Genomic DNA, 24,202 nt, shown 5'->3' on the forward strand with positions numbered 1-24,202 from the left:
AGCAAGTAACTGATCTGAATGGTTCGGTTTTGGGCATTAAATTCCGAGTATTTTATGGTAATGGGTACCCATCATGTAAGTTTTTCGGTTTCGAGTTTGGATATTGAGGTCTCCACACCGAACCCATACCCAAAACAAAATCGTATAATTTATTAATGAAAAAATATAAATATTTATTATATGAAAAATCATGAATTATTCAAATGAAATTAATTAAATATTTTCATATCATTAATATTATAAATTATGTGCTTAAATTTCAAGAAAGTAAATGCTATCTTGGTAATATAAATATTCAATATTACTTTTTTTTAATATTTAGATGTTTAATATTACTTAGATGCATTGTATCAATCGTATTAATAATAACAATTTATTTAATATTGTTTTTATTCAAAATTCTTTATTTATTTAATTAATAATATAAATAAATATACAAATATGTAAATATCATAATGGGGAAAACCATTCCACAATGAAAAATTCGTTACCCAATGGGTTCGATTATAGGGAAAACCCGTTCGAGGATTCTATGGTTTCGCGTTTGGGGAAAATAAATAGGTTTGGGTATGGAAATGGCTTCCAAACCCAATCCGCCACGTTGTCATCCTATCAATAGCTAAGAGAATTTCTCTTATTGAATTCATGCGCATCAACTACAAAATAAGCCTTACAAAGAAAATGGAATTGAAAGCAACCAGCCCACGTTTAACAACCCTAATTACGTGGTACATGACTAAAGTTTAAGTGAAAATAAAACGGACTAGGATTCTCTCCCCTCCTCTTTCCATCCCCTTCCATCCCCTCCTCTCACATTCTCTTATTTTATCTTTCTCTTGTTATAAATTAATATAAGATGTTGACGTAGCTTAATTGTGACCATTCAATTAGGAAGGGAAGGAATGGGAGGGAAAAAAAGAGAGGAGAGAATCTTATTCCCAATAAAATGATTTATCCCTTAAGAATAAGGATTATTAACCACTACTTGAAACAAACCCTAGAAACTAAGAAACCTAGCCCTAACAACTACCCTAATAACTTCAACATCCTCCCCTAAATTGAATGTCATCAGCAATCAGTTTATACCTAAAAGTGAACAAACACCCATTAACTCCCGCATCTTCAGGAATATGTCCAAAGGCTTTGTCATTATATCTGCAACTTGCTCCTGAGTAGGACACTAATTGTTCAACTTCATCCTTGGTGAGCTCACGAGGAAATGAAAACAAAGATCTATATATTTGTTGTGATCATGCGTTACTGGGTTCTTCAAACGTTTGATTGCAGGAATGTTATCACAGTACATTGTTCATAACTGAGCTCTTGCAAAACCCTTCTCAACCATATTGCTTGACAGGCAGTCGATGCTGCAACAATGAATTCAACTTCATTGGTAGACATAGGAACCACATGGTCTTTCCTTGAAAACCATGACACTACTCCTGAATTCAGTGTAAAAACATACCCTGACGTACTCTTCCTATCATCCTGATCACTAGCATAGTAACTATCTGTGTAACCAATGAGTTCTTTATTTTCTCTCTTCCAGTAGAACATTGTAGAATAAACCAAAACTAATTGTGCCCTTCAAGTATATCAACACACTATTTGCTGCTTGTAAATAGAGTTTAGTACTGCATGTAGCTGCTAATTAAGCCTATTATAAACATCATGTCGGGCCGTGTGGCAATCAGGTACATTAGGCTTTCTACGATCCACTTATAATGAGTGTTTTTAACCTTAACACCATCTTCATCCTTCACAAGTTTGAAGCCAGGAACAACAGGATTATTAGCTGGATTGCACTTATCCATGTTAAATTTCTCCAAGACCTCCTAAACATATTTATGTTGACTAATAAAAATACCATTCGACATTTGCATTACTTTAATACCAAGAAAATGGCTCATCCTCCCAATATCAGTCATGTCAAATTCAATTGTCATAGAATGTTTGAACTCTTTGAACATCACTTCATCATTTCCAATGAATATTAAATCATCAACATAGAGAAACAAATTAAAATTTTACCTACATCTGTTGTTTTGATAAATAAAGAGTGTACAAAGACATTTTCTGAAGCCTTCTTTGACAAAGTAGGATTCCATACAACTGTACCAAGCTCAAGGAGTTTGTTTAACACCATAAAAAGTTTTCTCACTTTCTGTTCATGACCCTTTTGTACGTTGTTAGGAGGTTGTGCAACAAACACTTCTTCGTTTATTTCTCCATGTAGGAAGGCTGACTTGGCATCTAACTGATAAATCATTCATCATTTATGAGCTGCAAGTGAAATGACGACTTGAAAAGTATCCAAATGAGCCACAGATTCAAATACTTCTGCACAATCCACTCTGTATTGTAACTATACCATTTTGCAACCAAATGTGCCTTGTATTTATCCATTTCTCCCTTCTCATTGATCTTCGTTTTATAGACTAATTTAACCACAATCATTTTTCCCTAGGTGGCAGCTCTATCAACATCCGAGTATCATTTTTTTCTATGGCTTTAATCTCTTAAATTCATAACTTTTCTCCATTTTGTGCTTTTCACGGCTTCTTCATAAGAGACGAGATCACTGTCAACAAAGAGAATAAAGTGTGGGACTATGATTTTTCAGGGTAGTAAGCCTGATTTGAATATAGTTGCAACAAAAGTCTAGTCATGGAGTCACCTGCTCCGAGCGGAGCTGTATTAGACAGAGCGGCATACATGAAGCAGCGATGCCATCATCATCTTGTTCCGGGGCAATAGGCAAAGTTCGAGTAACTCTGCTAGAGGACTTTGTTTGTTCCACAAGATACACAATCTGATCCGGATATATACGTAATTAAATCCTTATATAGTCTTAGAGCTCCTACATTCTAGGAATTGGCGTGTGCCGCAAGTAATCACAGCTCCTAAAAGGGTGCAATATATATTTTTAGATATCTTGTAGGATTCACCCGCCTTAGTACGAGGATTCTATCTTAAAAATGTCTCTTCCCACAGTCCACGGTATAAATACCCATCTAGGGTTCATCTCGAGTAATGCCATCTTCATACTTGAATTCTCTTGCCCACTGCTTGAGTCCAAAAACTATTCACTAACTTGATCGTCGGAAAGTCTTTGGCCAGCACACACCCCCGGGTTTTAGGCTTACTCATGGTTGTTTATTCATTTGCAGGTTGCTCAAATTTGTGCACTTACTCCGCATATAGTGGTGTGTTAACTGGATTCCAACACTAAATAAGCCATGTCTTCTTCCTTAGATAGACCTTGTCTACTCACATAGTCCCTCATCCAAGCAGGTTGTCTTCTTCTTCGTCCTTCACTGGCAGAGCCATCATCTGTCACTTCATTTTAGAAACTTTCTCCTTGTTCAGACTTTTCATTTTCTAAAGCTTCTTTAGTGGCGTTAATGTCAGGTTCCTTTTCATCATCTTATGGACATTCTTTTCCATGCACTGTCCATTCAAAATCACCCAAGATTTTTTTTTTTCGTGATTGTCATCCCAGTCCCAACCTTTGTCCTTTTCATATACCACGTCTCATCTCAAAACTACTTTTTGAGTAATTGGATCAAATAGTTTGTATGCCATGGATTTTTCACTAACTCCAAAAAAAATGCACTTAAAGCTCTTATCATCCAATTTAACCATTCTACTATTAAGAATAGGGACATGAGAAAGGCATCCAAATACTCAATAATCCGTTGATGGTTTATAACCACTTCAAGCTTCTTTTGGAGTCATATTCTTCAATACAAGTGCTGGACTCTTGCTCAAAACATGAATGGTCTAGTTCACTACTTCTTCCCGGAAAGTCTTTGGAATCTTTTTTTCGTTGAAAGCATGCTTCAACCATGTTCATCATAGTTCGTTTATTCTCTTTCGACGGCCCCATTTTATTCTAGAGTGTGTAGGCAGCAGTTAGTTGACTTTGAATTCCATTTACATTACAAAAGTTGATAAACTCCTGTGATGTAAATTCACCTCCCCGATATGTATGAAAGCTCCTTATGCATGTACCAGTTTCCTTCTCAAACCTAGCTTTGTGGCCTTTAAAAGTAACAAAAGCTTCTTAATTTTGAACCGGGAAGTATAAAATCATTAATGAAGGTGATTCAATAACTTTTCTTGCTATTTGAGGTAGGATTAATTGATCTACATAACTCAGCATGAACTAATTGAAGAATGTAAGAGGCTCTGCATGTGCTTTCTTTTGGGAATAAATTTCTTTATTGCTTTCCCACCAAACAACTTTCACAAACTTCCATAAGAGCTTTGAGCTGTGGTAGCCCTTGCACCATTTTCTTCCGTTGAATGACCTTTAGACCATCCAACTCAGGTGCCCATAACGACGAACCAAAGTTGAGATTAATCTACAGTGAGAGAGTTAAGGCATCTTTGCTCATTTGTCAATGATTGAGCAAACAGTATGAACATTCTATTGGAGGACATTTCAGTTTCCATGATTATTTAAACCCTTCTCAAGATGATAAAGTTTACATACATGTTGCATAAGTACGGCCAGACCCTTCTCTTGCAACTGCCCAATGCTCAGTAAATTGTTCTTCAATTTTGGTACATAGAATACCCTAAGGATCACCTGCATGATTCCATTTGCTTCCATACGAACATTTCTTTTCCCTGGCATAACTAAGCTTGAGTTGTTTCCTAATTTCACGAATTCTCTAAAAGTTTTTATCGATCTAGAAAAGAACTCCTTCTTGACATACATGTGATTGTTTCATCCTGAATCTAGTTCATCACTTCTAACTTTCTTAACATCCACATAAGCCATCAACATCTCTGTACTTGTGTATGCGTACTGGACCTTTGGTCATTTCATTTCTTTACGCACGCCTACTGAAAATGACTCAGTTCGTGACAATTATAACATTCATAGGTAGATTGATCAAGTCCATATCTAACATGTCCTCTTCCTTGTCCGTTGAAAGCACTGCGACCCCCACCTCTTCATCTTGGTTAAGCTTCATGAGTTACCTTTAGTGCTTATTAATCCATAACATCCTGCTCATCTTTTGATGCACCAACAAATGGCTTTGTTATTCATTCATGGACATGGTGTCCATATTGTTTGACTCCTCAATGGAGCACACAACATAATCATATTTTGGAGTCCTGGATTCTAGAATTTTCTCAATGACAACCACATCGCTCATCTTTTCTCTATGAACTCTCATCTTGTTTTCTATGGTGAGAGTGCGTCCAAAGTAGTGATTCATGAATTCTCCTACCTTTATGTGAAGTACCTTAAACTCTTTGCGAAAAGCTAGCAATTGTGGACGCTTGACTTGTGTCGTGCCTTGATACTTCTACTTCAGGGAGCCCAAATATCGTTCACATTGTCTTTTTTAAGTTTGTCTTCAGAACTCATCGATCAATGGCTTGAAACAGGTAGTTTTAAGTCTTCAAATCTTCCAACTTTTGATCATTAATTGCCTTCCTCTGTGCATTAGTAAGATCCATTCTTTATGATGCTGCAAGAATCCGGATTTCCACCAAGCTCCAATACTCCTTGTGTAAAAAATTCTCCATCAGCATGCTCCAGTGGTCATAGTGTCTATCAACTTTTGGGATTGCAAGTTGCACAAAGCTACTTTCAATAGTTAAGTCGTTGCTGCTTCATGCTGAACTAGCTAGTGTTTTAGGCTTTGATCAAAACCCAGTGATGGGCTCTAATGTAACAACCCGTCCTGATTTTATCAAAATGAAGGGGGTATTTTCGTGAAAGTTTACCTTAGGCTAATCTTTTTCTTTTAAAATTGGTATTTGGGTCTTAATTGGTGAGTCCAAGGGGCCCACCTCCTGATTTGTCCCCCAATTCCCTTCCCCTTTTCTTTCCTTCTCTGATTTTTATAACTCTTTCTCTCTCTCATCTCTTCTCTCCCTGTAACCTCATATTTCTCTCCCTCTTCTACTGCTTTTCTTCACTCCCCTATGTGACTTCCGAACCTTTCTCCCTCTGTGATTTTTCCCTCTCTTCTCAAGTTTGTCACTCACATAAGCAACAACAACCCCAAACCAACACCACTAAACGTAAGAACCTCGGGAAAACTCAAGCAAAGCTTCGTGGAACCCCAACAGCGACGGTGTCACTGTTCATCGTCTTCTCCGATGTGTTTCGTATTTTTTCGACATTGGTAAGCTTCTAGAAACCTTTGGGTTGTGTTTTAGGGTTAGATCGAAGGTTGTCTTAAGTGGTGTATATGTGTGAATCGCAGAAAATAGCTCAGAGTAGCTTTTCTAAATTTTCCGGCAAGCACCGCCCCTTTCGAGGCAAGTTCCGGCCAAACCACGGTGACTTGGCCAGCTTGCAAGGTATCAATCTCTTCTTCTCGCTGAGTACTACAACTTTCCTTTTTGTTTCACCCAATTTCGTTGAGTATTGAAGAAGTTATATCCATTTGAATCTTAACCAGTTTCTGACGACCTCCGCGGCTTTTGAGGAATTTTCAGGCCAAACCACGATGAGTTAGATGTCATGCGAGGTACCATTCTCTTGGTCTCGTCGAGAACTATGATTTTTGTTTTTGAATCACTCGATTTCGTTGAATATTGACAAAGCTATGAACATTTAAAGTTTGTTCAATCTCCCGGCCGGAATCCGGCCTTCTGAATTGGTTTCGGCAACCCACATAACAAACGGGCCAAAGAACTGGCCCGAGGTAGCCCAGTCCAAACCAAAGCTGAGCCCAACCTAAACCCAATTTCCTAAGCCCAAGCAAATGAAACCCAAACCCATTAGCCTAAAGCCTAAACCCCTAACCTTTTGTCACTTAGGCCTTTGGGCCATTTAGAACTCGAGCCTTAGGCCAATGACCCCCAAATCCCGAACCCTCTTTTATTTATTTATTTATTTATTTATTTTATTGTTTTTCTGGAAACCAAAGGCCATTGGGCCGTGCATTTGGGCCCAGGCCCGTCACTAACCCAGCCCTAAAAACCTTTTTAAATTAGAAACCCTTAAAGCCCAACCCTTTTAAAAGCCTAACCCAAGCCCTTTTTAACCTAGGGCCTTAACCACCAAACCCTTTAACCTTTCAAACCCTAAACCCTAACCGGCCCAAACCCTTTTTTAGAGAATATTCTGTTAGGGAATATTTCATTAGGGAATATTCCGTCGGGGAATATTCTATTGACTTTTATGAAATTTACCTGGGACCCTTCTTAGGGTAATTCAACGTCCTAAATCCATTTTTGACGTTCGTTTTCCCAAATTAAATCGTTTGGATAGAGCTTTATTAATTGTACCCTTTATGTGCTTAGGGGCAATTATCTATGGCATTTCCTTCTTCGCTAGGTTGCATGGCTCTTCGGCGGCTAAGTATCTATGAGTGGACCCCTTCTTAAAATGCATGTTTTAATAGTAGAAATGCATACATGAAAAACATGATTTAATGATTACGTTTTATGAAACGTTTTATGAGATAACATGCTTATTGAGGCTAGTTTGAATTATTACTATTTTTCCTATAATACATGTTATTTATAGAATATCTTATAGATGATGATATAATATTTAGAACATGTTTCGAACACCTCTTTATAGTATAGATGATGGATGACTTTATACTATGAAGTTGCTTTTCAAATATATATATATATATGTTCAATGGTTTTGTACTTACCTAGTGGTCCCTATTCCGCTACGAGACAAGGGATACATTTCGTCCCAGGCGACGGTTACGGTGTTGGCATAGGGCCCGAAGATGGTTTTCCTCTGGCTATTAGCACAGGGACGGGGAGCTAGCATGGGGCCTGGGGGTGATTTTCCTCTGGCAATTGGCACAGAGACTGGGAGTTGGCATGGGGCCTAGAGGGATATTGGACATTCATTAGTGATTACGATATATACGAGATATGTTTTGAGACATTGCACAACATGCTAGGTTTTGGAAAACCTATTTTATTTATCATGATGTATGTGTTTTAATAAAACCTGTGGTTAGCATGTTGATAACTGTTTTATTATATCTATATATATATATATATCAACTGGTCCACTCATGTTTGTTTTGCACCCTCTTCAGGACTAGAATCAAGGCATACAATCCCCGCGTCAAGGCACTTTTGCAGCGGCATCTTCGAGTCCTCTCGGTGTAGGACCCATTCTTTTATTCATTCAATTTTTATATAAATTCTTTTAGTATATATTCTAGATTAGATGTCTGCTCTGAACACGTTCCTGAAATGCATATTCATTATATTTTAAATTTATAAGTCTTATTTATTTCTTGTTCTCTGCATTTGCCTTCAATAAATGGTTTTTGTCACCCTTGGGTGTCGGCCAACTCGTACCTACCCTGATATTTGGGAAATATCAAGATCGGGATGTGTCATCTAATACCAGATGTTAGAACTGAAAAAGAACGCTTGATAAACTCGTAAATGAAGGTCTGTTGCACTTATTATGGGGAGAATTTCTCTTATTGGAATTCAAGAAATCAACGGCATAAATGGCTTTACAAAGAACTAGAATTGAAAGCAAATAGCCCGCGTTTAACAGCCCTAATTACGGGGTACATGACTAAAGTTTAAATCAAAATAAAACTACTTGTCGCTCAAGAATAGGAATTATAAACCACCACTTCAAACAAACCTTGGAAACTAGAAAACCTAACCCTAACACCAGAAAACCCTGACAACTTCAACAATTCAATCATAAAAAGTGTTAAAATATCGAGTCTAATCATCCTCCACGGTCCAATGTCTGTTAAACTCAAATCTCAAACAATATATGTTTTTGCATTAAAAGAAGAAAAAGAACTCAAAACCAAAACCAAGACCTTCCAAAGTTTCAACAGCTAAAATAATAAATAAATAGATAAATAACCGAAACCCGGACGAAATCGCAGCCAACAACGCAGCAGTCGCTGTATACCCACCGAAGTACTTTTACCAAAGGCAACGCGGTACTATTACTAGTCACCTTCAAATCTTCTGTGCCCGCCCAACTATTAGTACAAATGAATGTCACCCTCTAATATCTTGACCTCTGGACACCTATTTAACACGCACCTAACTCCAATGGGGGAGATAATATTAAAGGAAGGAAAAGAAAACACAGACGGTTTCGTCTTCAGTCGGCATCGGTGTCCCCCAGCACTGAAAACTGGGTCGTTATCTCCCAGGACACGGCTACACCAAACATTTGGATCCGGTGGGGAAGGAAACCAAATTCAAACCCTCATTCAGTCTCATCCTTTGGCATATATTATTACACGTGTCTACATGTGTCGACAGATGAACCGTGATGCTTCTCTCCAGCCTCCACCTCAGCTTTGTATTATTACACATGCCGTAACCCCAGAACTTCCTCTAACCCCCAGTATTCGAAGTGCAGCTCCAGCATGTAAAGCTGCTCCAACCCTAGAGAGAAATTCAAGAGAAATTACTTTTACTGGAAATTTAGGAAAAAAAACGAAAGATTAATGGAGTGAAAAATGCAAAGCGGGAAGAACGCGATGGAGTCGATAAAAGAAGCAGCTGCTAATATAGCAGCCTCTGCTAACTCTGGCATGGAAAAGACCAAACCCACCGTGCAAGAAAAGGTTGACATGCATACATACATCATAATTTTTCAGTTGTTTTATTGAGTTTTTAAGTGAATCACTTTGTTCACCACTATAAGATTTGAGCATAATATCGAGAAAATCTTCACGAAGGCTCGTCTCACAGATGCGCCAACTGTGAGATGATGTGACACTTCATTGTAGTAACAAATTAAGTGGCGGAAATTGGACGATACTTTAATTATTCTTTTAATCAAACACCCCATAGCATTTCTTGAACGTTCGAGGCTTCTATCATTTCTGTATGATTTGCTTTCTCGTGTATTACACCTTATTTTTGTTCTTATTTTCTAATGTGATTTTTGCATATATAGGTGGAGAAGATGAAATGCAGCGACCCAATTGAAAAGGACGTGGCGGCCGGAAAGAAAGAGGAGAGAATAGTCGATGCCGAGATCAACAAACGTAATGCCATGGAGCAAAACGCCGCGGCTCGGCGGGATGAGGCAGGGGCTACCGGCTATACTGCGACCGGTGCTGGCACTGGAACACACACGTATTCTACGACTGGGGCCACAGGGCAGCCGACTGGAACTCACCAGATGTCCGCACTACCTGGCCACGGCACCGGTCAGCCTGCGGGCCAAGTGACGGAGGGTGCGGTGGGCGCGCACCCTGTTGGGATCAACACGGGTACGGGTCGGACCACAGCCCACAACACTCGTGTTGGCGGGAATGTACCTAACTATGGGACTGGTGGGACCTATAATTGAGATAGACTCTTTGTTTTTGAATTATGGGCCTTGGTGTGGGCCTAAAAACTTTTTTGTGGGTCAATGTGTAATATGTGGTGTTTTTATAGGTAACGGTTTTGGTGGGTTGAAGTTGTTTATCTTGATATTTGCTTAGTTTTTAGTAGTATAAAATTTGGAGTCTTTGAAGTCACTAATTTTGGTTTATTGATTTTATCATTTTTTGGATCTAGATTATGTGGATAGTAGATTGTATTATTTTCTTTCTGCTCAGAGCGATTTAGAGCGTCCCGTTCCCCCAATATCGAATCTAGATGGAACTATGAAATGCTAAATCAATCCAGTTACAAGCATATCCTGCATAAACAGCCCTAGAAGATGAGTAGATCTAACTGCCTATGTTCCTAAAAACTTCGGATTAATTAAGAAATCATTTGAGCTAATCTTCTGTCAATGCATGTGCCTTATATTTAACATGGGTTCGTAAAGTAATAATGACAGCAAGAGTGGTCTACTTCCCCACCGGAAAATATTTTGATCCAATACTTTTCAAGTCGAATTGAGATATTTTGAAACAAACTTTCAGGGTTGACATAACTGATAATTACTTGTATGATATGATTAATAGCGCCACGATGACGTCTCGTGCTGATAATTTAAGACTTGTATGCTAATAATATGAAGACTTGTGTTAATTTTTTTTTTTTTTTTTCATATGCTTAACGCTATTGTGGCAGTATAATTGTATCATACAAGTTTCTCTTTAATAATTAAGAATGGTGAAAAGTTGAAAACTCACCTGTTTAACATTTTAGTTTCCACTCACTCAGATTTTAAATTAAGTACTTACAATTATTATAGTTAGTTTATTGTGTAATTGAACTCAAATTTCCTAATTTGTGGGTTGTTTAATAAGTGGTGGCAGAGTGAAGTGTGACAAAAGCCATACATTTGCTTGGTAGGTGGTTGGCACCTCTTTTATTGATATAGCTTTATTAAGAGCTTACAAAACTTTTTCTCAACCATCTTCCGAAAAGGGATGCAGCTATGTTGAAGGGACAATTATTTCAGTTGCAAACATATTTCAGCGGAATTAAATATATGACAATCTATTATCATTTTTCGCATGCCTCAAGAATTTTAGAGTAGGTACAAATTCTCCCAATTTATGTAATTGAAAGGATCCTCTGATCAATCCAGAGATCATTTCGATTTCATTAGTAATGAGGATTCAGAATATCACACATTGATCAATCAAAGAAATATTCAACAACTAAAAGTGCACCATTTTGATATGGCAGTTGAAAATAGATCTAGAGAGTTGCTCACTCCAACAAGCCTAGGTGGACTTTGTCTAGCTCAAACTAGCCAAGACTTCTATTCCGGGTAGTGTTTTGTATAGTCCTTTACTCTTTACAAACCTCTGACTCGTTCATTCACTCCGAGATGTTTGTGTTCAATATTCTCCCTCAATTAGGGCGAGAGTTTATGCAAAGACAATGTTGAAGACAATTCCAAATGCCCTCAAACAGAGGCCACTAAACAAGTAAAGGACAATGGGCAATATTTGTGGATCGGGAAGATCAACTTTCATTCAAGGAAGCGAACCATTGACGACAGCAAGCTGGGAATGACAGATGCTCCTAAAAAACTGATTATCGCATGTTTTTAGAGGCCGTACTTGACCCATCCGGCCCCTTAAACTCGCAACTTCACAAATAAAGTAGTTTAGGTTGAGTTTTCCTTCTGTGTTTTGGGAGCTAGCATGTCGATGATGGCCTTTATTTTCATGGTCTACTTCTTACAAATGAAAGTAAATTGTGGTTAATACAAAAAGAGAGGAGATTTGTATTTGATGTTTTGGGCTTAGGAGGAATTTTCTTCACATGGACTGTCCTTATATGTTATAGAAAGTTTGAACGGCTTTTTAGTCAAAATAATCTTGGAAATTGGCATAACTTCTAACTTTGGTCTTTAAGATTTAAAATCAATAGAAGTGGTTCATAAGCTTATCCACTATCAATCATTTTGTTCATTCCGTAAAAATTCATTAAATTGAGTTTGTCCTGCATCAAGTGAAGTGGTTGATTTGACAAAAGTTCTCTCAATTTAATTGTGATTTGTCACGGAATAACCAAAATAATTAACAGTGAACAAACTAAGGAACTATTTGTATCAATTTTAAATGTCAGAGACAAAATAAAGAAATATGCTAATCTCAGTGACTATTTAAGCTATATATCTTTATTTGTAAAAATAATTAATGTTAATACAACTTCTTTTTTTTTGTCATTTTAGAATAAGATGTTATTCGACCTCTAAGACATTTCACGAATAAATGAAAAATAATATTACTAACACATAGTACTAAGAAGTAATGGTTATGATAATTGTGTTTGTAGAAGAGTACAAATAGTTCGTCGAGGAATTACTAGCATAAATTACAACTACAATAAGGTACTTGTGATAAAACTATCATACATATTGTACTTGATATGTAGTAAGGTACAAGTCTGAGACAAAAAACTGTCGTGCTAATAGCAAACTATTGGTCCTTCTCTGGAATCTTTACAGAATTAGAAACTTGAGAAATATACATCAGCTTAGTTTATGACTTAAGCATCTTCAATGATGTAGGCAAACAAAATAGGACATGGTAAGTTGATCACTCAATTGTCTTATAGAAAAAGTCTTGCTTTAATGGAATAGGTAAACCGAGTAGGCAAAATTTTATTTTATTATTTTATTTTTGTCTTCTATTATAAATTAAAACGTGGAGCCGATTTGCCTATAATGTTGAAAGTATTGTCAAAATTTGCTTACCCAGTTGACTACACCATTAGAGTATGCTTTTACCTATGTGACTCATTAAAATAGGTTTGCCTACTTCATTAGAGATGGTTATTAAATCGAATACACGTATCATTGTCATAGTAACTTGATGATGATAGATTTTTTTTTTTTCGTGAATAAAAGTTTAGGGGGAGATCTACTCTCACCACTAGCGTAAAAGCATACCCCACAACCTCAAGTAGGTAGGACTTACGCGTGACATCTAACTGTCAGCTGTCACTGTTATGAAATAAAAGATTTATCAGTGTGGTGGAAACACGACCTAATACACCAAGTGTTTCAAGCAATAAAATTATTACACTTAGTATACCGAATCGTGGTGTTTGCATACCAAAAAGTTTATCCTTGATGATGGTGGGGGTTCTTTTTCGTGGTTTTCATGAAAGAGCATTTATTCTTAAAAAGAGTTTTTATTCTCTTCTTTACTTACATTAAACCAATGATTATAATTCATTTAGTATAGAGTGGTCAAGTTGTCAGAAGTACTAAATCGCTAATACATAAGTCATAGTGGTACAACTTTTGCCTTCTTCTAGTGACGTCCTCAAATATTCTTGGGAAATGCTTCAAAACAAGACAATTTTTTAATCTTGGAACAGAAATAGAACAAATCAGCCATGCACATCATGCACAAAACCAAAATTACTAAAATACCCACATATAAATACTAAAAATCATCAACCCATTGCATCATTGTTCTCATTTGGAAGAGAAGGATGTCGAGAAAGCTTCGTGAGCTCTGGGTTTTTAGGTTGAGCTTTGATTTCGAAGAGATGGAAGTCCAAAGAGAGGCGAGAAGAGTGAGCTAGGTTTTGGGTTGACCTCATGCCTCTAATTTCGAACAAAGGGATACGAGAGAGAGGTGAGAATAGTGAGCTTGTTTTTGTTCCATATTTTCTGTTTTGGCTGGAAAGTTCCATTTTTTCCAGCGACTAAGGCTTCGGTAGGTATAGAAAGGTAGGGTGTTTAGTTTCAAGTTCATTCATCATGATTTATGGAATAAATGGGTTGTTTGTAAGATGAATTAATACTTAGAAGTTAAATTAGGATTTGTGTTTCATGTTAGGGCATATAGGTTGTGGAATAAATTTCAAGTTTTGATGTGCTACAAAACTGGGATGGAATGATTTCTAGTTCAAGTGTTCAATTGTAGAAATTGATGAAATTTTTTCCGTAATGTGCATATGGTGTGCATGGCTACATCTTAATATGAGAAATAGGAATGTTCACCAATTATAATGCATGTATGTTGGCCCCGGAATTTAGCGAGTATGACCACAACTTAGTTGGCCTCAACGAAAAACAAAATTAAGAAAAAGCTTAGAGGACATTAAGGGTCATGAGTGTCCATGAAATAACGACAACGAGTATCATGTTTTCCATGTGCACGGTTAAGCGGTGGTTAATATACGTAACAAGACTTTTCAAACTATCACTATAACCTTATTTACATAACAATTATGTTTTAATTGTATCCACTATACCAATATGTTATTGTTAAAGTTTCTCCCGTTCTGTGCATATCACGTGCATGTATTGTACATATTGTATGCATGTGGTGCACATATAGTGCATATGGTGCGTATTTACATCTTTGATATTTTTTGCATTAATGTAGTTTACTATTTTTTCCTTTGATTTAGAAGCAGGCCCTGCAAATACGAAAATAGCGAACGAGTTCGTAAAACAATTTCCTTTGATTCAATTGGGTTCTTTCGTGCCCATTCAAATTGGCAATTTCAAATCCTTGAAATATTTGAATCCAATCAAATTTGATACCAAATTCAAATGAATGAATCTTCGATTCTTCATATAAAGTTTAGGATCATTTATCTGATTGCGTTATTTTTCTAATTTCGAAGAGAGAGTTGTGAGCTATGGGTTTTTGGGTTAGATCTATGAGCATAACATGTGCATGTCGTTTACATATCGTGTACATACAATGTATGAGCGAGCTTAATACGAAGAAAGTGAACGAGTACATGAAACAATTTCGTCTATATCCTTCTCTCTTCCTTCTTTCCACTCTGATTTTGCTCTTTTCCCTCAAATTTATCTCTTCTCCATAAGACAACTGACATTTAATACGTTTTTTCCTTTAATTGCAACAAAAGCCAAACCCTATTTTAGTGCTTGTAAATTTGGATCAAAAGAGGGGAGCAGAGGGAGGGAGAAGACAAAAGAAATGAAAACCCACATATAAATCAAAGAAATGATAAAATAAAAAAACAAAAACAAAATTGAAGAATTTGGGTCTCCTCCAAGAAACACCAAACCAATCACTTCAACTCCAAAAACCCATCAATCAAAAAGTCAAATTAAGCAAACTCAGTTCACAAAACCTACAAATGAAAAGGTAAAAATCGACGATGGGTGGGTTAAAGAGAGAGCTCTTGTGCATATTCAAAATGTAGAGAGAGAGAGAGAGAGAGAGAGAGAGAGAGAGAGAGAGAGAGAGAGAGAACTTGGATGAAGAAGATGGGTGTGGGTGTGGGTTAGAGAGAGCTCTTGGATGAAGAAGATGGGTGGGTTAGAATTCTTTCGAACTGGAATTGGGCGAGAGAAGAGATTTTTTCTCTCTCCTCCCTGTTTCTCTCTACAAAATGAGAAATAAGGGTTGAAATTTTTTAATAACCTATTTATATAAGAGGACAATTTGGTCATTCAAGGTGTAAGAAAAATCTTATTTTTGTCCGATTGTTGTGCACGCCATATGCCTATTCAAAATGTCCTATTTATGTCCCAAAATTAAGAAATTGTTCTATTTATGAGTATTTCCCTATGTTCTTTTGGTGGTCTTTGGTAGGCTTTTTGATCTTGTTGCCCGTCCCCACGATCATACCTAAGATTGCTGAGCTACAAGCTTATAATCTCTCATTTTCGGAATCGAATAAATTGGATAAATCAAATGAAAATCGAACCACAAATCAAATGAAAATCGAATCACCATGATACAAGTCATTTTCATTCACTTAGTGGCTTGCTTTGTAGCAAAGCTTCTCTTTTACTTTCCAAGCCAATGAAACACGACTAAAATCCTATCACCTTCTTCAAATCATATCAAAATTACCAACATTTTTGGACCCAAAAAAGGTTCCTTTAACCGAGTTTTAACATGAGCAAAATGTCAAGCACAATAAGTAAAAACTTATGCCTACAAAGCTACACTAGCAGTAAGCGCCACCAAATGCTCACAAAAACAATGATATCATAATCTTGTTAATTCCTCTAGGTAGCATCGCACATCAACAAATCAAAACCGCTCTCCCACTAGTACAAGATTCTGACTGCAAGAAAAAGAATTTCAAAGAGCACTCACACTCCAGACTTCCGCAATTCAGCAGCCCCGTGTGCAAAGTGACATCTTTCTCCAAAGGTGCAAGTCCCTTTGGTAAAATTATCACACAGTTTCGTCTTAAAGTTACTTCCTGGAGGGGCTGGGGCTCCTGGGCCTCCTCCTCCCGGAGCCTTACCAGGGCCAGAGTTTGAAACAGTCGCAATTAGCTCACTCACCATGGCACTAGCTTGCTGAATCTGTTCAAAGGTCCCCTCCAGTTCAATGTTCCTGAGATTGGGATTTGACTCATGGTCCCGGATTGAAAGTTTGGCTCCTGTCTGGCGACAAATCTGCTTCGAATGTACACCTCCCTTCCCAATAATGGCTCCTGCAAGTGATGCATCCACACTGATTTTTGCAGTAGATGAGGCACCAAAGCTAGATGCTGGGCGTGCCGGGTGTGGCTCCATCCAATTACCCATACGGCCTGGACCAGGTCCCATGGCATGAGGATCATCGTGGGACTGAGCAAGAGGCTTGCCAAGTTCCCACTCACCATGAGCAAAATGACATTTGTCACCAAATTTGCAGCCTTCAGCAGAATTATATTTATTGCATATGCGCGATTTAACTCCAGATGAATTGGACCCATTGGAATGGGATGGTGGGCCAGGAATGTTCCTAGGTGGCGGAGGGGCAGGCGCAAGATTCATCATCTGAGCCACGGCATTGTAACCTCCAGGAACATAGTGCAGGAAGTGGCAACTCTCGCCAAAAGGACAGCCAGCAGTGCTGCAATGAGAATCATGGAGTTCTCTAATCAGATGATTGTAAACAATTCAATTACTATTCTCTACAAACACACATGATTGCTCAGGCCAACAGTGGTCACTCAAATTGAAGATAAGAAATAAGATTTCACGGTATAAAAGTTCTTCCTAGAATTGTCAAGGACTGACACAGTATCACTATACAGGTAAATATGAATTCACACAGTTTTAGATGACTGAAAATAGTGCACCACAAAAATCTCAAATACACCCTCCATTTGCACAAAAAATTCAATCTAGATTCATACAAGACAACTTCAGGAACACATATACATATTGATTCTAAGATGAATTATTTGTCGAAACTCGTGAATTGCAGGCACACATAAGATGATTTTGATTTACAAAATCTGGTTCCTAGATTCTTGAGTATTATTTAACTGATTAATAAAATTTACGGCTACGATTACAAATCGTTTCAGAATAATAGCAAGGCAACATAAACTACTTGCAAGAATCATATAATTCAAACTCAGTACCTATAACTGAGATAAAAAAAGACAGTTACTAAAAGACCCGAGACTCTGTAAGACCGTAAAGAGCCCTGATCAACCTTCCCACCATTCCCATTGTAAAGGCACAAAGATCAAGATAAAAGAAAGAAAAGCCTCTCCGTAGAAAGTATGATTTGAAGCTAATATCGAAAGAAATTTTTTTTCCTCGGACAAGTGCCTCATATCAATGTGACTGAAATATGTTATTTATGAGCTAAGTTTTCTATGAGATAGGAAGAGAATACATTGTCATATCTAACCAATGTTGCCGTCAAGAGCTTAAACAAAAGGTATGGGAAATTAACTCTCAATTTAGCAGAAAAGGGTTGGTACAAGTTATGATATTTGATTTGTACGGTACAACAACTTAGAAAATTTACTAAAATCCAGAAAATGTATCATTAGTTTATATCTTACCAAATGTTTGAGAAAAACTGGGAACATTAATTGAGCTACAAGATACAATACAAATCATTTACATGCAATGCTCAATCTCACTATATTTTCATAAGCGCGGAATTTGGTCTAGTGAATGGTTATAAATGTATTTCATAAATATATCAGTTTTCTGTTACATGGAATTTGTCAACTTCATTAGACCAAAGCAAAGTATGTACCTGTATAACAACTATGAACTCCCATTTCATTAGTGCAATTATAAGATTTCATTTTGTAAAAGCTTATAACTACCTCAAAACGGATAAGATAAATTTCATGATATTTACTTAGATGAGAAAGATTTGAACCTGAAAAATTTGGTGCATGGCTTCGATTTGCTTCCTACACCGGTTGAAAAGGACTCCAATTCTGTTACAAAACATTAATTACTTTATCTCAGTTACATTTTCTCCTGATCTTTAATCCAATTGTTGTAGAGCATCTCAAACTCATTTGAACCAAAGCGATACAAATATTAGCAAAATTAGTTTTACCTGTATAATCCTAGTCCAAATAATCCAAGTGCAACATGATGTTTATGTAACTACATTAACCATCAAATTCTAGACGATTATTATTTTGTATTAAGCATGTTTAACTTACGTAAATGACCTTGTGCACATCCAAAGCAACTTCATTTGAAGGACACAAACTTGGGAGATTGCAAAAGAACACAAACTAACTAAAACATGAAAATTCAGAAATTACCAAAATTTAAGCAAAAACCAGAAACAATTTCACAATATCACATCAGCAGAACATACCACACACTCTAAATCTGAATACATACTGATAAACCCAAGTTGCAAAAAGAAATAACACTCTAGTAAATCAGGAATTTTTATACAGCAAAGAGAAGTTCAAGCTTCAGAAACTTTCTCAGCAACCAAACAGAAAAAAAAATAGTAGAAAAACTACAGAAAAAAAAAACAGAAAAAAGCAACAAAAAAACAGTAGATTCACCAAATTCACAAGAAACAGAGTGAGAGAAAGCAAAGAGCGAACCTTGCTTGTTCTTCTTGAAGCCGCCATTAGAGTGAAAGCCGCCACCTTCATGCCGCCCTCTTTTACGAGTATCCATTACTTCAGAACCCAGATCGAGATCCAAAACGAATCCAAACCACTACAAAACGACAACGGAGAAAGCACAGAAACGATGAAAGAATCCCTAATTTGGTGGTACAGAGATCCCTAGGGAGAGGATTAGTGATGAAGGGGGACACAGAGAGGCAAACCCTAGCCCAAACCCTAACCCTAGAAGAAGGGTTTTGGAAGAGGAAGAGCAGCAGCTGCTGGAAGGATAAAAGAAAGCGGCTTCCAAAACGAGAGTGGGAAAGTCCAGAGCTTTCGGATATTATTTATTATATTATCAACTATTTATTTTTATTTTAAAAAGTCAGGAAATTACACTAATAAATACTGTTATTTGATAATCTAGATTACCATAAAATAATTCTAATTGTCGTTAAAAGAAGGTGATATGACTAAATTAATTCAACAAAATTAAGTAAAATGGCCAAACTAAAAGTTTTGGGCGATATAGTAAATTAAACAATAATTTTACTGTTTTTTTAAGTCTTATAACTCATTAGCCCTATTTTTTCATTCACGTTTTTCTTCCAAATAGAATAAAATTTTAGTGACAAAATAGTTATCTAGATCAATCTCTACAGAAATGATAATCTCTTCAACGACGAAAATAGTTTGAAGATTGTCACGAAAAAGCATTTGTGACTATTTTACATTTCTCCTGTTATAAATTTTTATTTTCAAAATTTTAAGTAAGCAGCATGTGTACAATTGCTTGTAATTAATTAATAGGGTAAAGTACAAAAAACTACCTCAAATATTGGGGTCACGACAGTTTCATACCTCATCTTTTAAAATTGACAATATAATACCGCATCTTACGAATTTGTGACAATGTCATACCTCCGTCAATTTTTCTGTTAGTTTTTCTGTTAAGTGCTGACGTGGCAAGAGACGGGGACCACTCACTAATTCAGCTGGATTAAAAAATAATTAAATATTAAAAAATTAAGAATAAAAAAACAAAAAAAAATATTTCAGGGGTGCGGCATCCCCTTTCCTTCACCCGCACCAATTTCAGTTTTTTTTGTTCTTCTCTCTCCTCCTCCTTCTTCATCTTCATCTTCATCTTCTTCTCCTGGGGCGAAACTGGATTTGTCACTTTTTTTTTTTTTTCCTTCTTCTTCTTCTTCTTCTTCTTCTTCTTCTTCTTCTTCTTCTTCTGGGCCAAAACTGGGTATGAATTTTTTTTTCTTTTTGTTTTTTTTTTTTGGTTCCTGGGTTGCAGGTAGAGGGAAAAGGGGTAGAAGATGAAGATGAGCGTGGGGGGGGGGGGGGGGGGGGGGGGGGGGGGGGGGGGGGGGGGGGGGGGGGGGGGGGGGGTGGGGACCGAATTGGGTTGGGTTGGGGTTTTTTTTTTTTTTTTCTTTTCTCCTTCTTCTTCTTCTTCTTCTTCCGTAGGAGGGCGTGTTTTAATTTTTTTTTTCTTTCTTCTTCTTCTTCCTTCTTCCTTCTTCTGGGTTGCAGTTTGGGGTTTTTTTTTTTTTTCTCTCCTCCTCCTCCTCTTCTTCCTCTTCACCTCCTTCTTCTTCTTCTTCTTCTTCCGCAAGCGGGCCGGGAGGGGGGTTGAGTTGATGGCTTTTCTTCTTCCTCTTCCTCCTTCTCCTTCTTCTTCTCCTTCTTCTTCCTCCTTCTCCTCCTTCTTCTTCTTCTTATTCTTCTTCTTCTTCTTCCTTTTTCTTCTGGGTTTTTTTTTTTCTAGTTTGCAGTTTCCATTTCTTTTGTTTTTTCCTCGTCTTCTTCTTCCTCCTCCTCTTCTTCTTCTTCGGTTCTTCCTCCTTCTCCTCTTCTTGGGGGGGGGGGGGGGCGGCGGGTGGGGTTTTCAAATTTTATTTTTTTTTTGGTGTTAAAGATTAAGGAGGAAGAAGATGAAGATGGGGAAGAGAGAAAGAGGGGGGAAGGGACGACAAAGGTTTTTTTTTATTTTTATATTTTAAAAATATTAAATATTTTTTTTAGTTTTTAATAATTTTTTGATAGAAAGTGGGCTTCGAATCAAGCCACGTCAGCACTTAACAGAAAAATTAACAGAAAAATTGACGGAGGTTTGACATTGTCACAAATTCGTAAGATGAGGTATGATATTGTCAATTTTAAAAGATGAGGTATGAAAGTGTTGTGACACTAATAGTTGAGGTAGTTTTTTGTACTTTACCCTAATTAATAAATCATATCCATTTAATACTACAGTCTAGTGGTATTCCTCTTCATTTGAAAGTGAGATGTCTTAGATTTGATTATCGCCAAATGCGAATTTGAACCATATTATTGCTAACTCATTGTGAGGTTAAGCCCACCCCTCCCCCTTAGTATAGATAATATCATTTGTTAAAAAAAATAATAATAAATCATATGTACTAATTGATATGGTTGGTTTTTTTTTTTTTTTTTTTTTTGTGGAAATAATTGAAGATTTTTAAAATTAGGGATTCAAAGCGGTTAAATTTTGGGGGGTTGGGTTCCGCTTGTTGCCGCCAATGTGCTGGGTTGCTGACGTAGGCTCAATCTAATTTCTTACCTGTTTTTTGTTTTTATTATATAAAATATAATTTTTATTAAGAAAATAATATTTGGCTGACTATTTTTTCTAAATCATGAATTTTCTAATATTCTCCATTGATTTATGTTACTGACTATTTTACTTTGTTTTTTACATGGATTATTTTTACTCTCTCACACTTTATTTTTTTCTCATGTGTACTTTGTTTATTTATGTTTTTAATTATTAAATTAAAATGTAAAAAATAGTGTGAGAATTGCTTAAGTAAAATAGTAAAAGCTAATGTAGTAACAGAAGTTACTTGAGCTTAGGAGGCATGATTGGGCTAAAAATATTACAGTTGAAGGCCCAACGTATCCGTAGCCACACGGCCTAATAGTAGAAAAAGCCCACCTTCCAAATTGCCTTCAGCATGAAAAGCCCAACGCATCCATCCATGAGTTATTTGTTCATAGGCAAGTCTTCACTGTCAAAAACTACATTAATGAACAACAATGCTCCCCTATGGTCCTCTTTTATATTAGTTATAGGATTAATCTAATGGTAGAAAAACTATTGAGTTTATATAATTCTATTACACTAAAACAAAATCAAAACACCAAAAAAATTAAAAATAGGGTTCACGCTTAAATTTTCGACGTTGAAGGAGAGCAACGAGACCCGATTTCACAGTGCCCTCGGAAAATTAAAATTTTCTTCAAAGCTACAAAAAGGTATTTCCTTTGTGGTTGAATTGATTTCAATGTCTCCCAATTTCTCCCTCTTCGCTGTTGAAAAAAAAAAGTAGAATGGAAACTGTAATTTAATCGAGAGAACCATTCTTCTTTTAATTGGGTTTCATCTAATGCTCTCCTAATAGCACCATTCTATTTTATATTCCTTTGTGGTGATGGTTCAGCCTCTACTCCATTCTTCCTTTTTTTTTTTTTGCTTCACTTTTAATTTTAATTGCAGATTGTTGTATGATGGAAGAACAATCTTCCCAGAGACGATCTCAAACTGTTAGCAATGATCTTCAAGTGTGGGAGCATAGCAGTAGAGAGGGAGGGTCGGGACGACATCCTTGACAAAAGATTTCCTCTGAGATTGAATGGGTTGCAATTTTGCTCCTCTCTCACGAAGCAGGAAGGAAGGATAAGCGTGAAGCCTATTAGCATGTTTTGATTTTGTTTAGGTGTAATAGGTTTATATAAACTCATAAATTTTTGTACCATAAGATTAATCCTATGACTCATATAAAAGAGGTCCTTACAGGTCCTCAGAAAAAGGACCTTAGGAGAGCATTGTTGCATTAATGAAACCTTCTTTTTTCAACCAAAAGATGATGAAAATACATTTTTTATTTTTTATCACAACAACAAAAATTAAGGACAGTAACGTAACTTCACAAAATAAAATTTTGCTTTTTTTTTTTAAACCTCACCTACATGTAAGTTTATGATCTCTAATTTAAGGAAAAAAAAAAAAAAAAACCTCTCTCCCTCCCTCCTCAATTCTCTCTCTCTCTTCCTCTCTCTCCTTCAATTTTAACAACCAAACTAAAAAAATTCACATACTTTATGTGTGGGCATATACTAGTATATCTATATAACATTGCTAATAATTTAACTCTATGTGTAATTGCCCTTTAAAAAAAATATAACAAGAATAAAGTTGTAAAATTAAATAATTCAATAATAACCAATCATACCGCATAGAAATTATATGAGAAAATCAATTGGCGCCCTTCATCACCCCTGACGTTGAAATCGATATGAAAAAAGTACGTGCCAAAAGACTAATATCTAAAACTACATTAATAAAATCCCTTTTGTTAACCAAAAAAGTGTAAACGAACAATTTGTCTTCTTCCACAAAACAAAATCATGAGTAATAAAGTAAATTCACACAAACTAAATTTTACCCTTTTTTAAAAGCCTAACCCAAGGATGATCCTAACATCCTCTAATTTTTTAAAAATAAAATATAAAAAAGAAACTTCTCTATAATCATATTCCTTATTTCACCCTTTCTCCTTCCCATTTTAAAAAGAAAACAAAAATTATTTTCCCATACAATGTGGGGGGCATATAATAGTAAATAAATAAGGGAAGTGTCACCAATTTTCAATTTTCACATGCTTTTCTTAATTTTCGGCTGATCGAATCGAAATTTACAAATATAAATAACAAAAAATTAACAAAGGTGTGTGGGAGGTAAGTAAAAGAGTATGAATAGCACTCTCCATAAATAAATATTCTTTTTTTAACTGTAAGTATTTTAGTCATTTAGTACTAGTATTTAGTCGTATTCGTCTTCACTTGTAAGTGAGAGGTTTTAAGTTCAATTCTCACCAAAGACAAATTTGAACCACATTATTGCTAACCCATAGTAAGGCTACGCCTGACCCTTCTCTCTTAGTATAGATAATAATAAGTAAAAAAACAAAAACTATAAGTATTTTAC

At 36.3% G+C, this 24,202-nt stretch overlaps 2 protein-coding genes across 2 annotated transcripts; one reads left to right on the forward strand and one right to left on the reverse strand.

The window, feature by feature from the left end:
• The first annotated feature begins 9,082 nt into the window (after nt 1-9,082).
• On the forward strand, nt 9,083-10,495 carry LOC103964863 (18 kDa seed maturation protein-like). Its single transcript, XM_009377852.2, has 2 exons — nt 9,083-9,563; nt 9,899-10,495. Exons 1-2 carry the CDS (start codon nt 9,456-9,458, stop codon nt 10,295-10,297), a joined length of 507 nt encoding a protein of 168 aa, XP_009376127.2. The 5' UTR covers nt 9,083-9,455; the 3' UTR covers nt 10,298-10,495.
• A 5,684-nt stretch (nt 10,496-16,179) lies between these two features.
• LOC103964861 (zinc finger CCCH domain-containing protein 14) lies at nt 16,180-19,513 on the reverse strand. Its single transcript, XM_009377851.3, has 3 exons — nt 19,174-19,513; nt 18,477-18,537; nt 16,180-17,198 (listed from the first exon to the last, which is right to left on the reverse strand). The coding sequence occupies exons 1-3, from the start codon at nt 19,247-19,249 to the stop codon at nt 16,445-16,447; spliced, it is 891 nt and encodes a 296-aa protein (XP_009376126.2). The 5' UTR covers nt 19,250-19,513; the 3' UTR covers nt 16,180-16,444.
• Nucleotides 19,514-24,202: the final 4,689 nt, after the last annotated feature.

This window comes from the organism of the source record quoted next, unplaced genomic scaffold (genome assembly GCF_019419815.1).
Source record: "Pyrus x bretschneideri cultivar Hongxiangsu unplaced genomic scaffold, Pyrus_bretschneideri_v1 Contig9, whole genome shotgun sequence".
Classification (NCBI taxonomy): Eukaryota; Viridiplantae; Streptophyta; class Magnoliopsida; order Rosales; family Rosaceae; genus Pyrus; species Pyrus x bretschneideri.